The sequence below is a fragment of the Perissodus microlepis genome, chromosome 6 (genome assembly GCF_051167445.1).
Source record: "Perissodus microlepis isolate ML-2025 ecotype Zambia chromosome 6, ASM5116744v1, whole genome shotgun sequence".
Classification (NCBI taxonomy): Eukaryota; Metazoa; Chordata; class Actinopteri; order Cichliformes; family Cichlidae; genus Perissodus; species Perissodus microlepis.
Genome location: NC_140466.1, coordinates 7,927,792 through 7,942,125, shown reverse-complemented (window position 1 = coordinate 7,942,125; position 14,334 = coordinate 7,927,792). Strand labels below are relative to the sequence as shown.

General features: G+C 40.2%; 1 protein-coding gene across 1 annotated transcript; it reads right to left on the bottom strand.

The window, feature by feature from the left end:
* Window positions 1-814: 814 nt before the first annotated feature.
* Window positions 815-13,216, bottom strand: LOC146384966 (interleukin enhancer-binding factor 3-like). Its single transcript, XM_084930462.1, has 20 exons — window positions 13,075-13,216; window positions 12,543-12,686; window positions 10,446-10,557; window positions 9,572-9,765; window positions 9,269-9,437; window positions 8,989-9,157; window positions 7,061-7,152; window positions 6,545-6,640; window positions 6,318-6,429; window positions 6,131-6,228; window positions 5,933-6,041; window positions 5,680-5,820; window positions 5,069-5,259; window positions 4,703-4,822; window positions 4,452-4,583; window positions 3,679-3,837; window positions 3,449-3,578; window positions 3,308-3,346; window positions 1,643-1,954; window positions 815-1,532 (listed from the first exon to the last, which is right to left on the bottom strand). The coding sequence occupies exons 2-20, from the start codon at window positions 12,653-12,655 to the stop codon at window positions 1,426-1,428; spliced, it is 2,595 nt and encodes an 864-aa protein (XP_084786588.1). The 5' UTR covers window positions 12,656-12,686; window positions 13,075-13,216; the 3' UTR covers window positions 815-1,425.
* Between the last annotated feature and the right edge of the window lie 1,118 nt (window positions 13,217-14,334).

Sequence of the window (14,334 nt, the reverse complement as noted above, 5' to 3'; positions counted from 1 at the left end):
ACCAGTGCTGTAAATAACTAAGTTCTGGTAAAAGGTTGAAGTATGTGAAGCCTATATCAAGAAAAACTGCCGTAAGACATTACTGGAATTGTCTCTCACACCTAGAGATGTCACAACACATTAGTATTGACACAATATACTAATGCAAAAACAAAGTATGCAGTTCTCCTTTTAGTGTGGTTACAGAGCTCAATTCCCTAAACTTGTTTTCGAGCGATATTCATTTGCCAAAACAAAAACACAAGATGAGTTTTACTGTTACTATAACTTGCTGTCCTTCAGTTTTGTTTGTTTTTTTTGCCGACAGTCAGCAAACCCTCATCTCTGGAGCTTCCACTTGTCCACTCCTTTAATCTTTATCAAATTTCACTGGGAGTGCTAATATTGGATCAAGCTTGCAAAATGTGCTTTAAAATTTCAAATAACTTCAACTACACTCCTCTAATTATGGGTCAGTGAGGGTTCCTGTCAGCTTTGATAGCAGCGCAGGTAGGGAGAGCGTGGCTGCCGTATGCTTGTGCTGCATTCACAGCAGTCTGGCTGTGCATGCACAAATCATTTGCAGCACCTTGCGCAACAAACTCAATAACACTGATGTGAAAAACATAGTTTCACGTGTTTGTTTCATCAAAGACGAAGGTTACGTTTCCCAACTTTGAACAGCTTCACATTCACAATCATGTCAATGGTGACGCTTCTCTGAACACAGCTGTCACATGTCAGAGCTTGAATAAGATGAAGCTCTTAAAATGCCAACAATCATACTAACAAGATCTCTGCAATGTCTGTAATTAAGAAACTGATGGTCAGAAGCTCAGCTCCAAAATAAGTCTTTTATTTGTACAAGGATTAGAGCATTTTTATGAGACAGAAAGGACTTCAGTTTAAAACAACAAGCAGCTTTACATAAAAAAAATATACTGATACAGAACCAGTACACTACATTAAAAAAAAGACAAAACAACCCAACGTAACACTCATGTCAACATTGACGTGATGAAGGCTACAGATAAAAGAAACGTAACTTAAAACTGGCTTACTGGTTTGTCAAAAGAACTGACAACTGAGGTTAAGAGTATCAAACAAGATCAGCAGAATTCCAGTTTCAGAGAAAACACCAGCATTTCTTTTTTTATTTCTTTTTAAGAGAGGTGCCTCAGGATGATCCCTAATCATCAAGGTGAGAAAGACTGCATATTTCATTATGCTGACATGCTTCCTTGCACTCTTTCCCCTCCCCCTCTGCCATCACAGAGGAACTCTGAACTGCTTAAATTCCACCTTGAGGAAATGAGGAGGCATCTGCAGGAGCTCAGAGCTGGGAAACAGGCCTATCCTTCCTTATAGCATTGCTTGGAGCAGCCAAGACATGAGGAAAAAAAGGGAGTCATGTAAGCATAATAAAAAGCACCAGTGATGTTATGATCAGTAATTCATGTCGCCGTATCCAGAGTATGAGCCCTGGGTGTGTCCTCCAAATCCCTGGTACGTGCTGTACCCCTGATTCCCCCAGGACGATTGGTTTTCCCAGCCTGTGAAGAAACATTTATAACCCCAGATCATTTATATGTATAAATCAAGATTAAATATAAAGAAATAGGAAAAGAGGGAAGTTACTGTAAGAAATACAAAAGGAACTTGCCATAATTATTATAACTCTGTCCCCCGGTGACAGAGCTGGGGTAAGCAGTGCTGTACATAGAGTAGTCTCCACCTTGGGTCAGCATCTTTCTCTTCTCATCTCCGTAGCCGTAGCTGTATGGACTCTCCTGATCAGCAGGAGGCGGCATTGACTGGTAGCTTTCTTCCTTCGTGGTGCTGGTGTTGGAGCTGGAGACGGGTGGGGATGAGTACGTGATGGTGGTGCTTTCGGGGTAAAAGGTGCCGTAGGCTGAGGTGGTGGGGGCGGTACCTTTGGCTGTGGCAGTGGCTCCATTATTGCCATATAATTTATCTTTAAGATAAGAGAAACAAGAGGTAAATGAAAGGTAAGTGCCATTTTCTTAAAAGACACAATCCTAGAGCTGCAACTGACGACAAACAAATAAAACCCCACCACACACATAAAGATAAAGATCTTGATGCATGCTCAATCATCCAGGTAAGGGAATCCCAAAAAGTTGATCCTGTTTATCTGGACATAGCGTAGCAGGGAAGCAGAAAAACATCATTTGAAGAAAGCCCTGAGTGAAAGTCGTTATCCCAGCTGGACATTTGTCAAAGATGGGAGGGCACCTAAAGAAAGCTCCAGGCAATCCAGAAGAGAAGAAGGACAATTGTTACCTAAGTGAAAACCTTTAGTGATTCCTTATGTGTCAGGAGTATCGGAACAGCTAAGACCTCATCTCTGTGGCTTTCAACCCCCAAAACGTGCTCTGGCAGAAACTGGTCCACCCTAAGTATCGGGTCCCCCGGCACAACCAGAGTAATTTAGCGTACGCTGTTAAGCCACTACCATGATTTATACACTGGGGAAACCAAACAACCCACAGGTCTATTCACACCTACAGGCCAGTGGACACTCTTTCAATGATGAGGATGTACACATCCTGGGCAGGGAGGAACACTGGTTTGAGCGGGGAGTCAAGGAGACCATTTACATGAAAAGGGAAAGATCTCTGAATCAAGCAGGGGGCCTAAGGGCACCATCTTACAACACTGTGACTGCAGCCAATCCCCAACTCTCTGTGAATGGCCATTGACCAACTCTCTGTGAATGGCCATTGACCAACTCTCTGTGAATGGCCATTGACCCATTATCACTCCTCAACGTTTGTTGATCAATGGTCACGTCAATTTGCATATTAATGATCAAGAAACTGACCTCCAGGCCATTTTTCACCAGTGGTGCTAGTTTCAGTCTTTATGCAAATGTACTGGGTTGGAAACCTGCAGTGAGCTGAGACCGAAGAAGTCATTTGAATGAGTGCTGAAACATTTCTCCAACTGAAAAAGCTACGGCCAGAAGAACAGAATCAACTTTTTGGGACAAAGATAAATAAATGAAACCCATCTTGGAATGTTTACCTAGAAGTTTTACATTTTGGTAAACATAATTACAAAAAAAAAAAAGGTATTTTAACCTTGTTATTGCATGCATCATCACATATATCCATCACATATAACTGTAATTTTAAAAAAAATATAGGCATCTTATGCCTTTCAACAAATCAGCAAAGCTTCTGCATGACGTTTAAGCCTTATTTTAAAAAAGTGTACATCACAAAAAACATGTAAAACCAAATACACACACACACCCTAACATAAAACCAGAGTGCATAAAGCTAACAGACATTCAGATACTTACGATAGCCTGTGCCAGTGCTGCTCTCATAACTGTAGTTGGCTTTTAAAACAAGAAATCACCATTTAGTGCAAACTCCATTTACAGGTTTAAAGGTTTCCTACGATGATTAAATTGACTCGTAAATAGTGTAAAGTTTCTTACTCTTGTTATAGCTGGGTCCTGCTGAAAACTGCTTGCCTCGACCCCTGCCCCGACCCCCTCTGTGGGGACCCCAGCCACGGGACCCTGAGTCTGAAGGGATGCCGCGGATGGTGCCAAATCCTGGGATGTGCTGTCAAAAAGGAAACGTGAGAAAAATGTCATTTTGAAACAGCCTGATAGTTAAATTACTTGAGTTGTGCATTTTAAAGCGCACCAGTTGGATACATTACCATGTCAGTGTAGGTGACTTTCTTCTTTGAGGGATTTCTGTTATTTGAAACTCCACTGTCATCTGGGAACAGCTTCTCTAAAGCAGCGAGGGCAGCGTAGGCCTTTGCTTCCTTCTTGTTGGAGCCTCGTCCTTTGAACTTCTGCCCATCAACTTCCACCTGTGAGACAGAAATGAGGAGAAAGGATTTTAGGATTTTATGAAGCATGTCACAGCATTTATACACAGAGAGTGACTCCTGCTGGTAGAGGAGATGGAGAATGTGTGTTGTGCACGCCGTGTCTATTCTTTTGAGCAGCAGTGCAAAAACATAGCTACAGTGTTCTGCTGAACCTCCACATGTGCAGCATAGCATAACATTAGCATTTTAGTGAGTGGAGAGCCACCACCAACAAATCGCCTGTTACACCCGCACAGCCTAACAGCTCATTATAGTAACTCTAATGTATCCTCTGATTTATGGATGTTTATTAGTTTGGGTTTATCCTGCCGAGTTTAAACATCTATTACAGACCATATGCTGTTAATTTTGGGAAGAATCCTGTCCAGAATAATGGCTCACAGGACCAAAGGAAATCGTTTATCTCCCACTTCTGTCCTTCTTTCTGAAATAATCCCACCCACATGGGACTTAACAGATTAAACACAAATACAAAAATCTTTACTTGGCTCGACAGTTGCCTTTACAAAGCCCAAGACATGAAAGCTGCTATACAGTGCAGTGCTCACTTTACACCTGATTTCTGTTTGCTGTATACAATACTGCTGACTCACCTCCATGACAAAGCACTTTTCATGGGAGCCACCCGTCTCTGCTGACAGCTCGTATTTCAGGCTGCGGCGCTTCTCGTTCAGCTCCATCACAGGGTTCTTGCCATTTTTTGTTAAGATTGGACCCTGACCAGTCTGTTCACAGCAAGCACACATAAGAAAAAACTGTGGTGAAATGCACACGTTTTTCTCTCTGTGGGAACTTTTTGGATGCATTTGTAAATACGGAGTCCAAAGAGAGCTCAACGACATACATCTTCAGATGTAGAAGAAGTCGGTGCAACAGCTTTAACCGAGTCCTGGCTTCCTTCATTTTCACTACTGGGCTCTGATTTAGATTCACAAGTTGTGGGAAGACCGAGATCTTGTAGTACCTGTGAAAAATGAAAGTCAAAATACTATAAGACACATAAAACAACATTGATTTCTTTGCCCAGTCTGACTTTACAAATGTTCAAACTTACAAGTTAGGCTGCACTTAAACAAACAATCAATTAGCAAAATGTATGGAACCAATCAATAAACAGTAACTAGTCCATCAGCCAAAAAGTAACCAAGAAGAACACAGTACTGAGTATTTATACTAAAAGTCAGCTTGTGTAGATAACAAACACCATTACCTTTGTGGCTACATTAAGCTTAGCGGCACGTTTGGAAGGCCCCGTTGCCTCGTACGTCTTTCCATTTAGATCGACAGCCATTGTAAAGACCGGCTCGTGAACTGGGCCAGTCTGAGATGTAAGTCTGTAATCCAGACCAGGTCTGTACTGGTTCAGACGCATCACGGCATTCATGGTAAGATCATCGGTGACTACAAGGAAACAACAAAATGAGCAAACAGATTCATTTTGAGAAGCACACAGAAAAATAAGGCTACAGAAGTCAGCATAAAGAGTAAAAGACATATGTCACATTAACATAGGAGTCCCAAAGGTGTCATTTTCACAGCACTACTCAGCTTATGTGACTTAAATATTCTATCCAAGGACACCAAAAGATTTAAAAAAAGTAAATCTAACTTTTAATAGCAGTTATAATTATTTTGATAAACAGAATGAAATATTATGGCAAAAGGAAATTATGTACACCTTGCCAGAAAAGCATGTTCATGTATGTAAACATACAGAATATTTATTCCACAATACCAAGTCTGTGTTTTGTCATACAGTTAAAGGGATTTTACAGCAGTATTTTTTGTGTTACAGTGAATAATTTGTCATTCGTTACTCACAGGATTTCTTCTGAAAGCGTTTCTGGAACTTGAGAAACTTTCTCTGTTTGCTGTTGAGGTGTGTCTCTTCTTCTCCTGTGTCCACGTCTGTGAAAGGTCTCTTAGCTGGCAGGTTCAGTTGTCCAACAGGTGGTATCTGGGCTACAGTTATTTAAAAAAAAAAAAAAACAAGAAAAAAAAGGAGATTTGATGGAAGTGTTGATTTTTCGAACACAAGAAAAAAAAGAAAAAGAAAAAAAGAATAATAGCCTACCCATGCCATCTCTGTAATTTGCTCCCAGCGATTTTCGTGACCTCAGAGGTTTAGAGTCCATCCCCAACACTTTGTGCATCTGTCCAAATGCACACAGCCTCAAGGCAAACTAAGAAAAACATCAAAGTTATGCACTAATTTGTTGATTTAATTATAAAGGTGTACATGTGTGTGGGTGCTTCTACAGGCTCACCTTACCTGAGCACTCTGTGTGATGTCTTCACACTGCTGCCTAGTCAAATAGCCAATGGCATCAACAGCTTCCTTTTCACAAGGATCTTTAATTCCAGGGCCATCTGTGCACAAATACCATTCAACTGGTGCATGAATGTCAGCTCAGTGTATAGATTTACATGCAAGTTGCACAACTCAAATAAAATCTCACCTTCCATAAGTATTCCTGAGGCTACGCACTCTAAAACCCTGCGGAGGGCCTCGCCCGCTCCCAGTGATCTCTCAGATGTACCAATAGCTTTCTCCACTAGCAGTTCAAGTGGCTATGTGGAGACAAGAAGACAAAACCGACACTTCAGGATGAAAGCAGCTGAAATGACTTAAACACAAATCTCCGCTTTGCTGCTGTCGGAGTAGATGCACAAAGAGTTTCCTCACCCATCCCGAGAGTGGCGTCCAGGTAGGAACGCGGTTACACAAGTCCCTCATGAGTCGGATCACAACGACGGCAGAATTCAGGGTGTTAACTTTTGCCTGGAGGCAGAAACAAAGCCCATTCAGTTAGCAGAGCTTCTGTCTGTGATGGAATCCTTTCTGAGATTTCAAACAAACAAAAACAAAACGACCCAAGCACAGAAGAGTAATAAGTACTGAGCCTTCTCCAAATCAACAGTAAGTAAAACTTATTCAAGCTATGTTAGCCATTTATGACCTTTGAGGTTGAAATCGAGAGAGCTCAGTCTCTCGACATGTACTCATGTCGATACCAATGATTTATCCACTTCTGTCATTGGTATAGATGAGCATTAATTTAGACATTTTATAAAGATCATTAACAATATGAACAAAAACTGAGAGCAAAAACTGTTACGGTCCTCTAAATGGACAGAAAATAAAAGATCACTCAAGGAAAACAGTTCAACCTGATGTACAAGTAAGGACGTGAATGCAAACCTGGAACCACTTGGCGTGGCGGAGAGACGCCAAGGCAGTTAGGCATTTCTGCCTGTCCAGAACGTCCGGCGGATCGTTGACTGTTCGCGTTTCTATTGACGAGGTGGGGTAAGAAGAAAAGGTACAGTTTGACCAAGGGGGTTGTCTCTGTCTTGCAGCTCAGGGAGTAGCAAACAAAAACCAGCAAACAACCAGCAGCAGGGAAAGGGGGTTTACATAAAGACACGTTTTGTCCCAGCAACCATAAAGGTCTGCTAAAAGAGATCCCAATTACATTTTCCACAGTGTATGCGGAAGTAAGACGACTGCCAGAAACAGCTGTAGTATTTATTTATAACATTGCACAGCATTAAAATATATGCACTGCACTACATCAAATACCCCCTCCCCTGAGCCACTGGGATTAGGTTTGTTGCTTCTCCCCCCTCCTGAGACAGTGTGTCCAGTTGGTCAAAGGTCCAGCGTTCCTAAAAAACTTGACAAACTAAAAGGTAATCAGTTGTAAATCACAAGCATTTAAGAAGCTTTACGTCTGCCCTACGCTGCAGCAAAACTGATGAATCCCTCAGAAAAAAAGTGGCCTAAAAAAGGCTTTATGACAGACTGGCTATATTAAAAAACAAAAAACAACAACAAAACAAACAAAGAAAAAATACCAGCTTTGGGCAAGTTTTAGCTCATTTGTTCTACATTATACAGCTAGGGATACACCGGCTGATAATCTATGCCAATGCTGATGACAAATAATTTGTGCAGTAGCCTATGCCAGGATTTTTTGTTAGTATTTATTACCCCTAGAATTGATGTGAAAGATCAACAAGCTCAATCTCTGCCACTGTAAATATGCAACAGTAAATATGTTTTGGGAAAAAAATATCTGCTCACTTAACAAGGCTGATCCATATTTGGACAGTATACTATGTACAACTCTGCTTGGACTCTGTTGAGTTGAGTGGAGTTGACTGAATTTAAATTGATAATATGCATTTTCATCAGGGGTGCATGATATTAGCAAGGATTTTAATCACTGTGGCATTTAACAAACACAACTTAAAGTTTTAAAATATCAACTTGCACATTTAACTTGTCCAAACCTTGACCTTAAATTAGACCTTTGCCTAACATGATTGTTTTATTGAAACAGAGTAAATATGGTTTGATCCAACAATGATTAAGCATTAATAATCCTACCCCAGGACGTAACAGCTCCAATAATTATCCAGTCTAATAATTTTATTACTAATATTGCAGGATTTTTAAATGTGCAGTCCCAGTGTATAGTGTATTAAAATGGACTAAAACTGCACTGAGACTGATATGGTTCTCAGTCTGAGGCTCCCCCTGAAATTCAAATAAACTTTAGACTACCAGATAAATGCAGCTAACGCTAATCAACACAGGAGCTTCCAAACACTACACCAACCAAAATATTCACCTGAACAATGATTTTTTTGCCTTATACTGTAAATCCTCCTAAGGTAGGCAACAGCTGATCAGTTTTGCTGCAGCTAGTTCCAAACACATGTTCAGCATCAAGGATCATGCATGCGCGCTTGAACTTGTTATTCTTAAAAAAAGCCCTCACTTGAAACATGAAAACAACAAGAATATACAAGTTTTTTTTGTTGTTGTTTTAAATGACTGAGGCACTGTCACTAACAACATGAGCAGGATGCATCAGTGACTACAGAGGAAATGTCCTGCATACGTCAGTTTGCCACAAAAACGACGAAAGGACTCTCGTGCGAGCAAAGAGTCAATGTTCACTGGCATCAGTCTGACACGGTCACTGTACAAGCTCCACCGAGGTTTAATGAGATGGGACAACTGGTTTGATTTCAAACAGTCAGTGCAGATTAATAAATCAGTGGAGCAGTACAGCGCCTGCATACCGACAACACAGATCAGGGCTGGGCCGACATACGCACCTTCTTCTTCGTCTGCTTCTTCTTCAGCAGTTTCACTCTCTTGCACTGTCCTGACAAGAGGTGATGTCAGGTGGATAATAAGAGTCAGAACTGACTCCTTGGTGCTCGTAACAACAATGGCTGCATCTCCTGGACACTGGCTGACTGTATATGTCTCAGGTGAATTAGTCTATTAAAAAAAGAGAACAAATAATTAAGACGGTTAAACCTGGATTAAAATAATCCAAGTCAAAATATGTGACATGTGTTTTTAAAGTATGCTGCAGGCACTCATTTCTACCTCTAATTGTGCAGAGAGTTTTTCGGCCACTTGTTTCAGCAGAGTAACTGTAGGCTTGTTGGAACAAAGCAGCACCAGCTCCACGTTCTTGTCCCCCTTCAGAAGGAGTCCCTTAGCCACCAAACCAACTCGCATAACCCCACGCAGCACACGCTCTTGTGAGCCATCACTTTCAGTTGAGGGGTGCAAAAAAATAAAAATTGCCAATTAAATCAGTTATATTAAAAGAAAAGCAGTTTTATTTATTTATTTTAAAAGCTTGCAGATATCCTTTTAAAAGCATCGCAGGTTATTCTCTCTTACCTCTGTGCTTCTGTATTTGCTTCGTCATCTTTTGGAGCATCCATCTGGTCAGATACAGTCTTGAGAGCGCACTCCACATGGGAGACGATTGTCTGTACTGCCTCCAACTCCTCTGTTGGGGGGTACACTTCAGAATGTTTGGCCAACACGTAGCGATCATATGGGCCCACCTGTACGTGAGTTGTTGCAGATTCCTTAAATAGAAAAAAAATAAATAAATAAATGAAATAAAATAAAGACAAAGTTCATACTGGAGGAAACTCACTGCAGATAACAGTAAATGTATAATTGCTTCATATTGTAATATTATTTCATGACAGGTAAGTGTTAGGATTCATTAAAGCCATTTTTTAAAATACGTTTTACTGCTGCTGATATATTCCAATGGAGACATATGAAGAAGTATAATAATAGAGTAATAGCGGTAGTAGGAAGTCTGTGATTAAAAAAAAAAAAAGGAAAAATAAACAGGCGACAGCTTTCAAGAGGAACAATGTTTTTGCCGAACAAAGGGAAACAAAATGGGGATGGAAAAATACGACATGTTCTGTGAATTCAGGGTTTCCACCAGGGAAGTTGTTGGACCTGGCGGCTACTGTGACCAAAATGGGGGTTTATTACAGTAACTTAACGTCACAAGATATTCATGAGACAATATTCTCCTGTTATATTGTCACGACTAAAAAAGACTTAAGCATTAAAAAAAGGTTGTGTGTTTATAATCATAGAAATACCAGAAGGACAACACTTAATAATATTTCATCGTTAACCTCTGCTAAACTTAGACATGGAAAGCTGCAGGGTTTGTAATACAATGGAGTAGAAACCCTGTGATTATCTAGTGTATCTATTTAGCAGGCAAAACAGAACCAACCTCACGATAACGTTTATCCTCCATATGCTCGATAGCAGCAATGTAGTCATGGTACTGTCTAAGCTCCTCTTCATAGCACAGACAGTCGTACCAGTAACGCAACTCCTCATATCTGAAAGACAAAAGAATTTGAGAACATATGAAGAAAAGTTTCAGAGCTCAAGTTATGAAGCGCCTTGAGGCGACTTTTGTTGTGATTTGGCGCTATATAAATAAAATTGAATTGAATTAAATTGAAAGTTAGAAGAGATGTGTCAAGTGACATCATTTATGTCACTTAATTTCACAGGACAGGGAAACATACTCTGCACCGCAATTTGCACCGATCTACTCAGTATGCTTCAATGATAATAACAACAATATACTTCAATCTGATTTCTTTCCATAGAGTAATAAAGGTTGTTTTCAGCACAACAATAACAAGCATTTAGCTTACTGGAAAACAAATCTATTCCTCATTATCTGACAGAGCTGTTCAAAGGCTGCAGCCTTGTTCCAGCAGACAAGTCGAACTGTGCCGCATCATAGACACATAATGTGCCTCATTCTACTTGCGTGACATCCCAAACACTTAATCAATACCTACGTGCACGGGAGGGATGTTTACTCGCCTCTCACAATTTTATAGGAAGCATATTTGGAGGGACTGAGCCTAGAATTTAAAGTCTAAAACTCTGTGTCCCAGACACAAACGAACCTTAGATTAAAAATGAATTAAAAAAAAAATTGTATTCTTTTTACATTTTTCACACTTTAGAACTAGGTATGATGCAGGTCTGTAAACTAGCTGTGCGAGTATAATCACACTAGGCACACTCCGTACAGTGCTCGAGTATGTTTGACCCCCCAAAGTCCACATTATTTGACTAGTGCCAGTATGTGATGAATGTAAACTGTGCCCAAACATGAAACTCAGATATTTCGTCAACAACAGCGGCCTTGATTGCTTTGTTATTTGACAGATCTAAAAGCCATTTAAGAGAAGACTTACCTAAAAAACAAAAAAAACAACAAAATACATAAAGTCATGAAGCTCTCTATATTGTGCAAGTGTGCCTTTAAAAAGTGTGTGTGTTCAAGAAAGCGAGAGAGGCAATGAGATGCACAGACAAACCTGAAGCATACTCGGCCAGATGTTTAAGCACAGTGTGAACACAGGCCAATGTGGCAACATGTGAGTGAACCTTTACTCTGTGCTTGCAATGAACCAATTCCTTGAACATGAGCTGCCTGACTGAAAGAGACTTTTCAGTCTTCAAGAGATTATTCTTCATAGTTTGTGTTTTGTTTATTTCATTTAGGGCTGTTCGATATAACGATATATATCAAAAACGTCTATGTTTCATTTTACGCTATCGTTTGTGTCATAAAATAAACTGTTTACGGCAATATTTTTTTCATCGTTTTGATGGTCACTGTAGTGGCTATATTAATTTCTTAAAGTTCTCTCTTTCTCTTATATTTTATATAACCACACTACTACCGACAAGCGCCTTGTGGTTAGCAACAACGATGGTAACAGCATCGCGTGTCCGCTTGTTTATTTTCCACATAAACCTTTCACAATAAAGCTCAAGATCCTGTTGAGACTTTTCAAAATAAACTGAATCACGTGAAAGAGCAGATTGTTTACGGATGAGAATTAAAAAAGAGCCGCCAGGTGCTAAAAAATAAACCTTACACTCAAACGTTAGAACAGGCTTTTCCCCGCAGCTCCCTGTGTAATAAATACTCACAAAGAAAACAGCGGCTGTTACAACTTATGTCTAAAAATGTATAGTTTCATGCATCGGTTAAAACACTCGACTCCAGCTACATGACGCGCAGCTGGAAACACTTCCCGCAAGACGAGCTGCCCGAGATTCACAGAATTTACAGAAAATATTACATTTTTGTGATTTATATCGTTATCGGGACGATAGAATTCTTACATCGGAATATGAGATTTTGGTCATATCGCACAGCCCTAATTTCATTAGTTTTTGTTTTCTTTGTACAGAACCTGTTGCTGTATTTTAATGAAAAGTACAGAGTGTACTATGCAAATGCTAGCTTTCGTGCATCTTTTATTCAGGACCATGCATCATGTGCGTGTACCTGTCGAAATCATGCGGATGGAGGCGGTGTCCCTGTTGTATCAGGCTGTCCCAGTACAGCAGCTCCTCGTATGCCTGGTGCTCGTCCCACACTGGCGCTGCAGCGGCCGCCATGCTGTCGCGATCGCAGGACCCAAGCTACCACCTGTGCGCCCCCAAGTATACACCACTGTTACAACAGTTAGCAGGCAATTGGCTGTCTAATAACAGCCACAATAAAGCAGCAGATGATTTGACATTATCCATGTATATGCTAACGTTAACTAAGCAGTACACTTGTTACGCTGCAGGCTGAGACAGGTGGCTAGGATGCAGTAACAACGCTCACAGCAAACTAAACACATTTCTAATAATAATAATGATAATTTAAAAAAACTGGTCCTTTACTCCCATAATTATTCCATCCACATAAGTCAAGGCAGCCAATTAGCCTATGTTTACAGCGACTGGATGCTAGCAAGCTAGGTGAAGTTACCCAGAATGTCAGTGCTATTAACGTTGCATTACATTTCGATTATGTCTTTAGAGCTCACCTCTGTCAACGGGCCAGTAAACAGGTGTAGGTCCCTTAACGTTGTAAGCTTTAGGATGTTAGGCTAGTTTGAGATGAGCCAGGCCTGCGCAGGATCGGTCACTCCGGTGAAGTTTCGCTTCTTCTTCTCCGAGTTCAATTGCGGGTCGCACATTACCGTGTTTAGGTGTATACCGCCACCTGGTGTACCGGAGTGTGCGTTATGTCATAACTAACTAACTAACTAACTAACTAACTAACTAAATAAATAAATAAATAAATGCAAAGTAAAAGCAAGAGTAAAAAGGATGACTTCCAAGAAGGTTGAGATGTTTGAACATGTTCCATGTTGGACATTCCACAAATGCACTACAAACTAGACCTTGGAACAATATGCTTATTTGTACACCTCAGTCACATAGTTATTGAACACGTCTACAATATATTTGCACATTTTGCATCTTGCACATGTCTTCGTCCTGTCTTGTCTACAATATTGTGAGCACAACATGAACCTGGTATTCAATACCCACTGCACAATAGTCTCACTTTACTGTAATTGCACATGACCACTTTGTATTGTCTCTTATTCTGTCTTTGTTTATTGTACATATATGTAGTTAGTAGTAGTACCTTTTTATCTTTTTAATTTGACTTAAATTTAGCAATGGGTGAAATGGCATTTTGATATGCTGTATACTGTGTATATTGTACTGACAATAAAAACCTTGAATCTTTAATCTTGAATATTCAGAGGAGGGACAGAGGATAGACTGGGCAAAGGTTGTTGAAGATGGAGCTCTGAAGCAGGAGGAAAGGAGGAGAACAGACTAGTGCAACAGGAGGAGAATGCAGACGGGAAGGAGATAATCCTCAGTGGAAAAGCTGCATACCACTTCTTCTGTCACAAATCCTTCACTGTCTCCCAGATTTCCATTATTGTATCGCTCGACTGTCATCCATTAGTTCATCAATATTTCTTCTCTTGAAGTTCATTATGCATTTCTGTTTATATGTGGAGCTTAACTATTCGAGGAAAAACATTCTAAGTGGAATATGATGATCTCAGTGTCTACTTATGGCTCTGGGATCTCAGCCTCTTGGCCCTTGCCTCTTCTATCTGTTACAAACCAAAAATTATTATTACCAAAAACTGCTCTACGTCAAATTTTTTTTTCAATATAGCCATCAGACTCAGTTGTATATGTTCAGATATCCACTCCCCTGATCATCCCAAGTAAATATTTGTATAGTATTAAGGAAATTCCTCTTACATAAACTC

Coding starts and splice junctions, on each gene's coding strand:
- LOC146384966 (XM_084930462.1), bottom strand. CDS start 12,655: ATGGCGGCCGCTGCAGCGCCAGTGTGGGACGAGCACCAGGCATACGAG. Junction 3,347..3,448: donor AGGACCCAGCTATAACAAGA/GTAAGAAACTTT, acceptor TTGTTTTAAAAG/CCAACTACAGTTATGAGAGC. Junction 1,533..1,642: donor ACAGAGTTATAATAATTATG/GCAAGTTCCTTT, acceptor GTTTCTTCACAG/GCTGGGAAAACCAATCGTCC.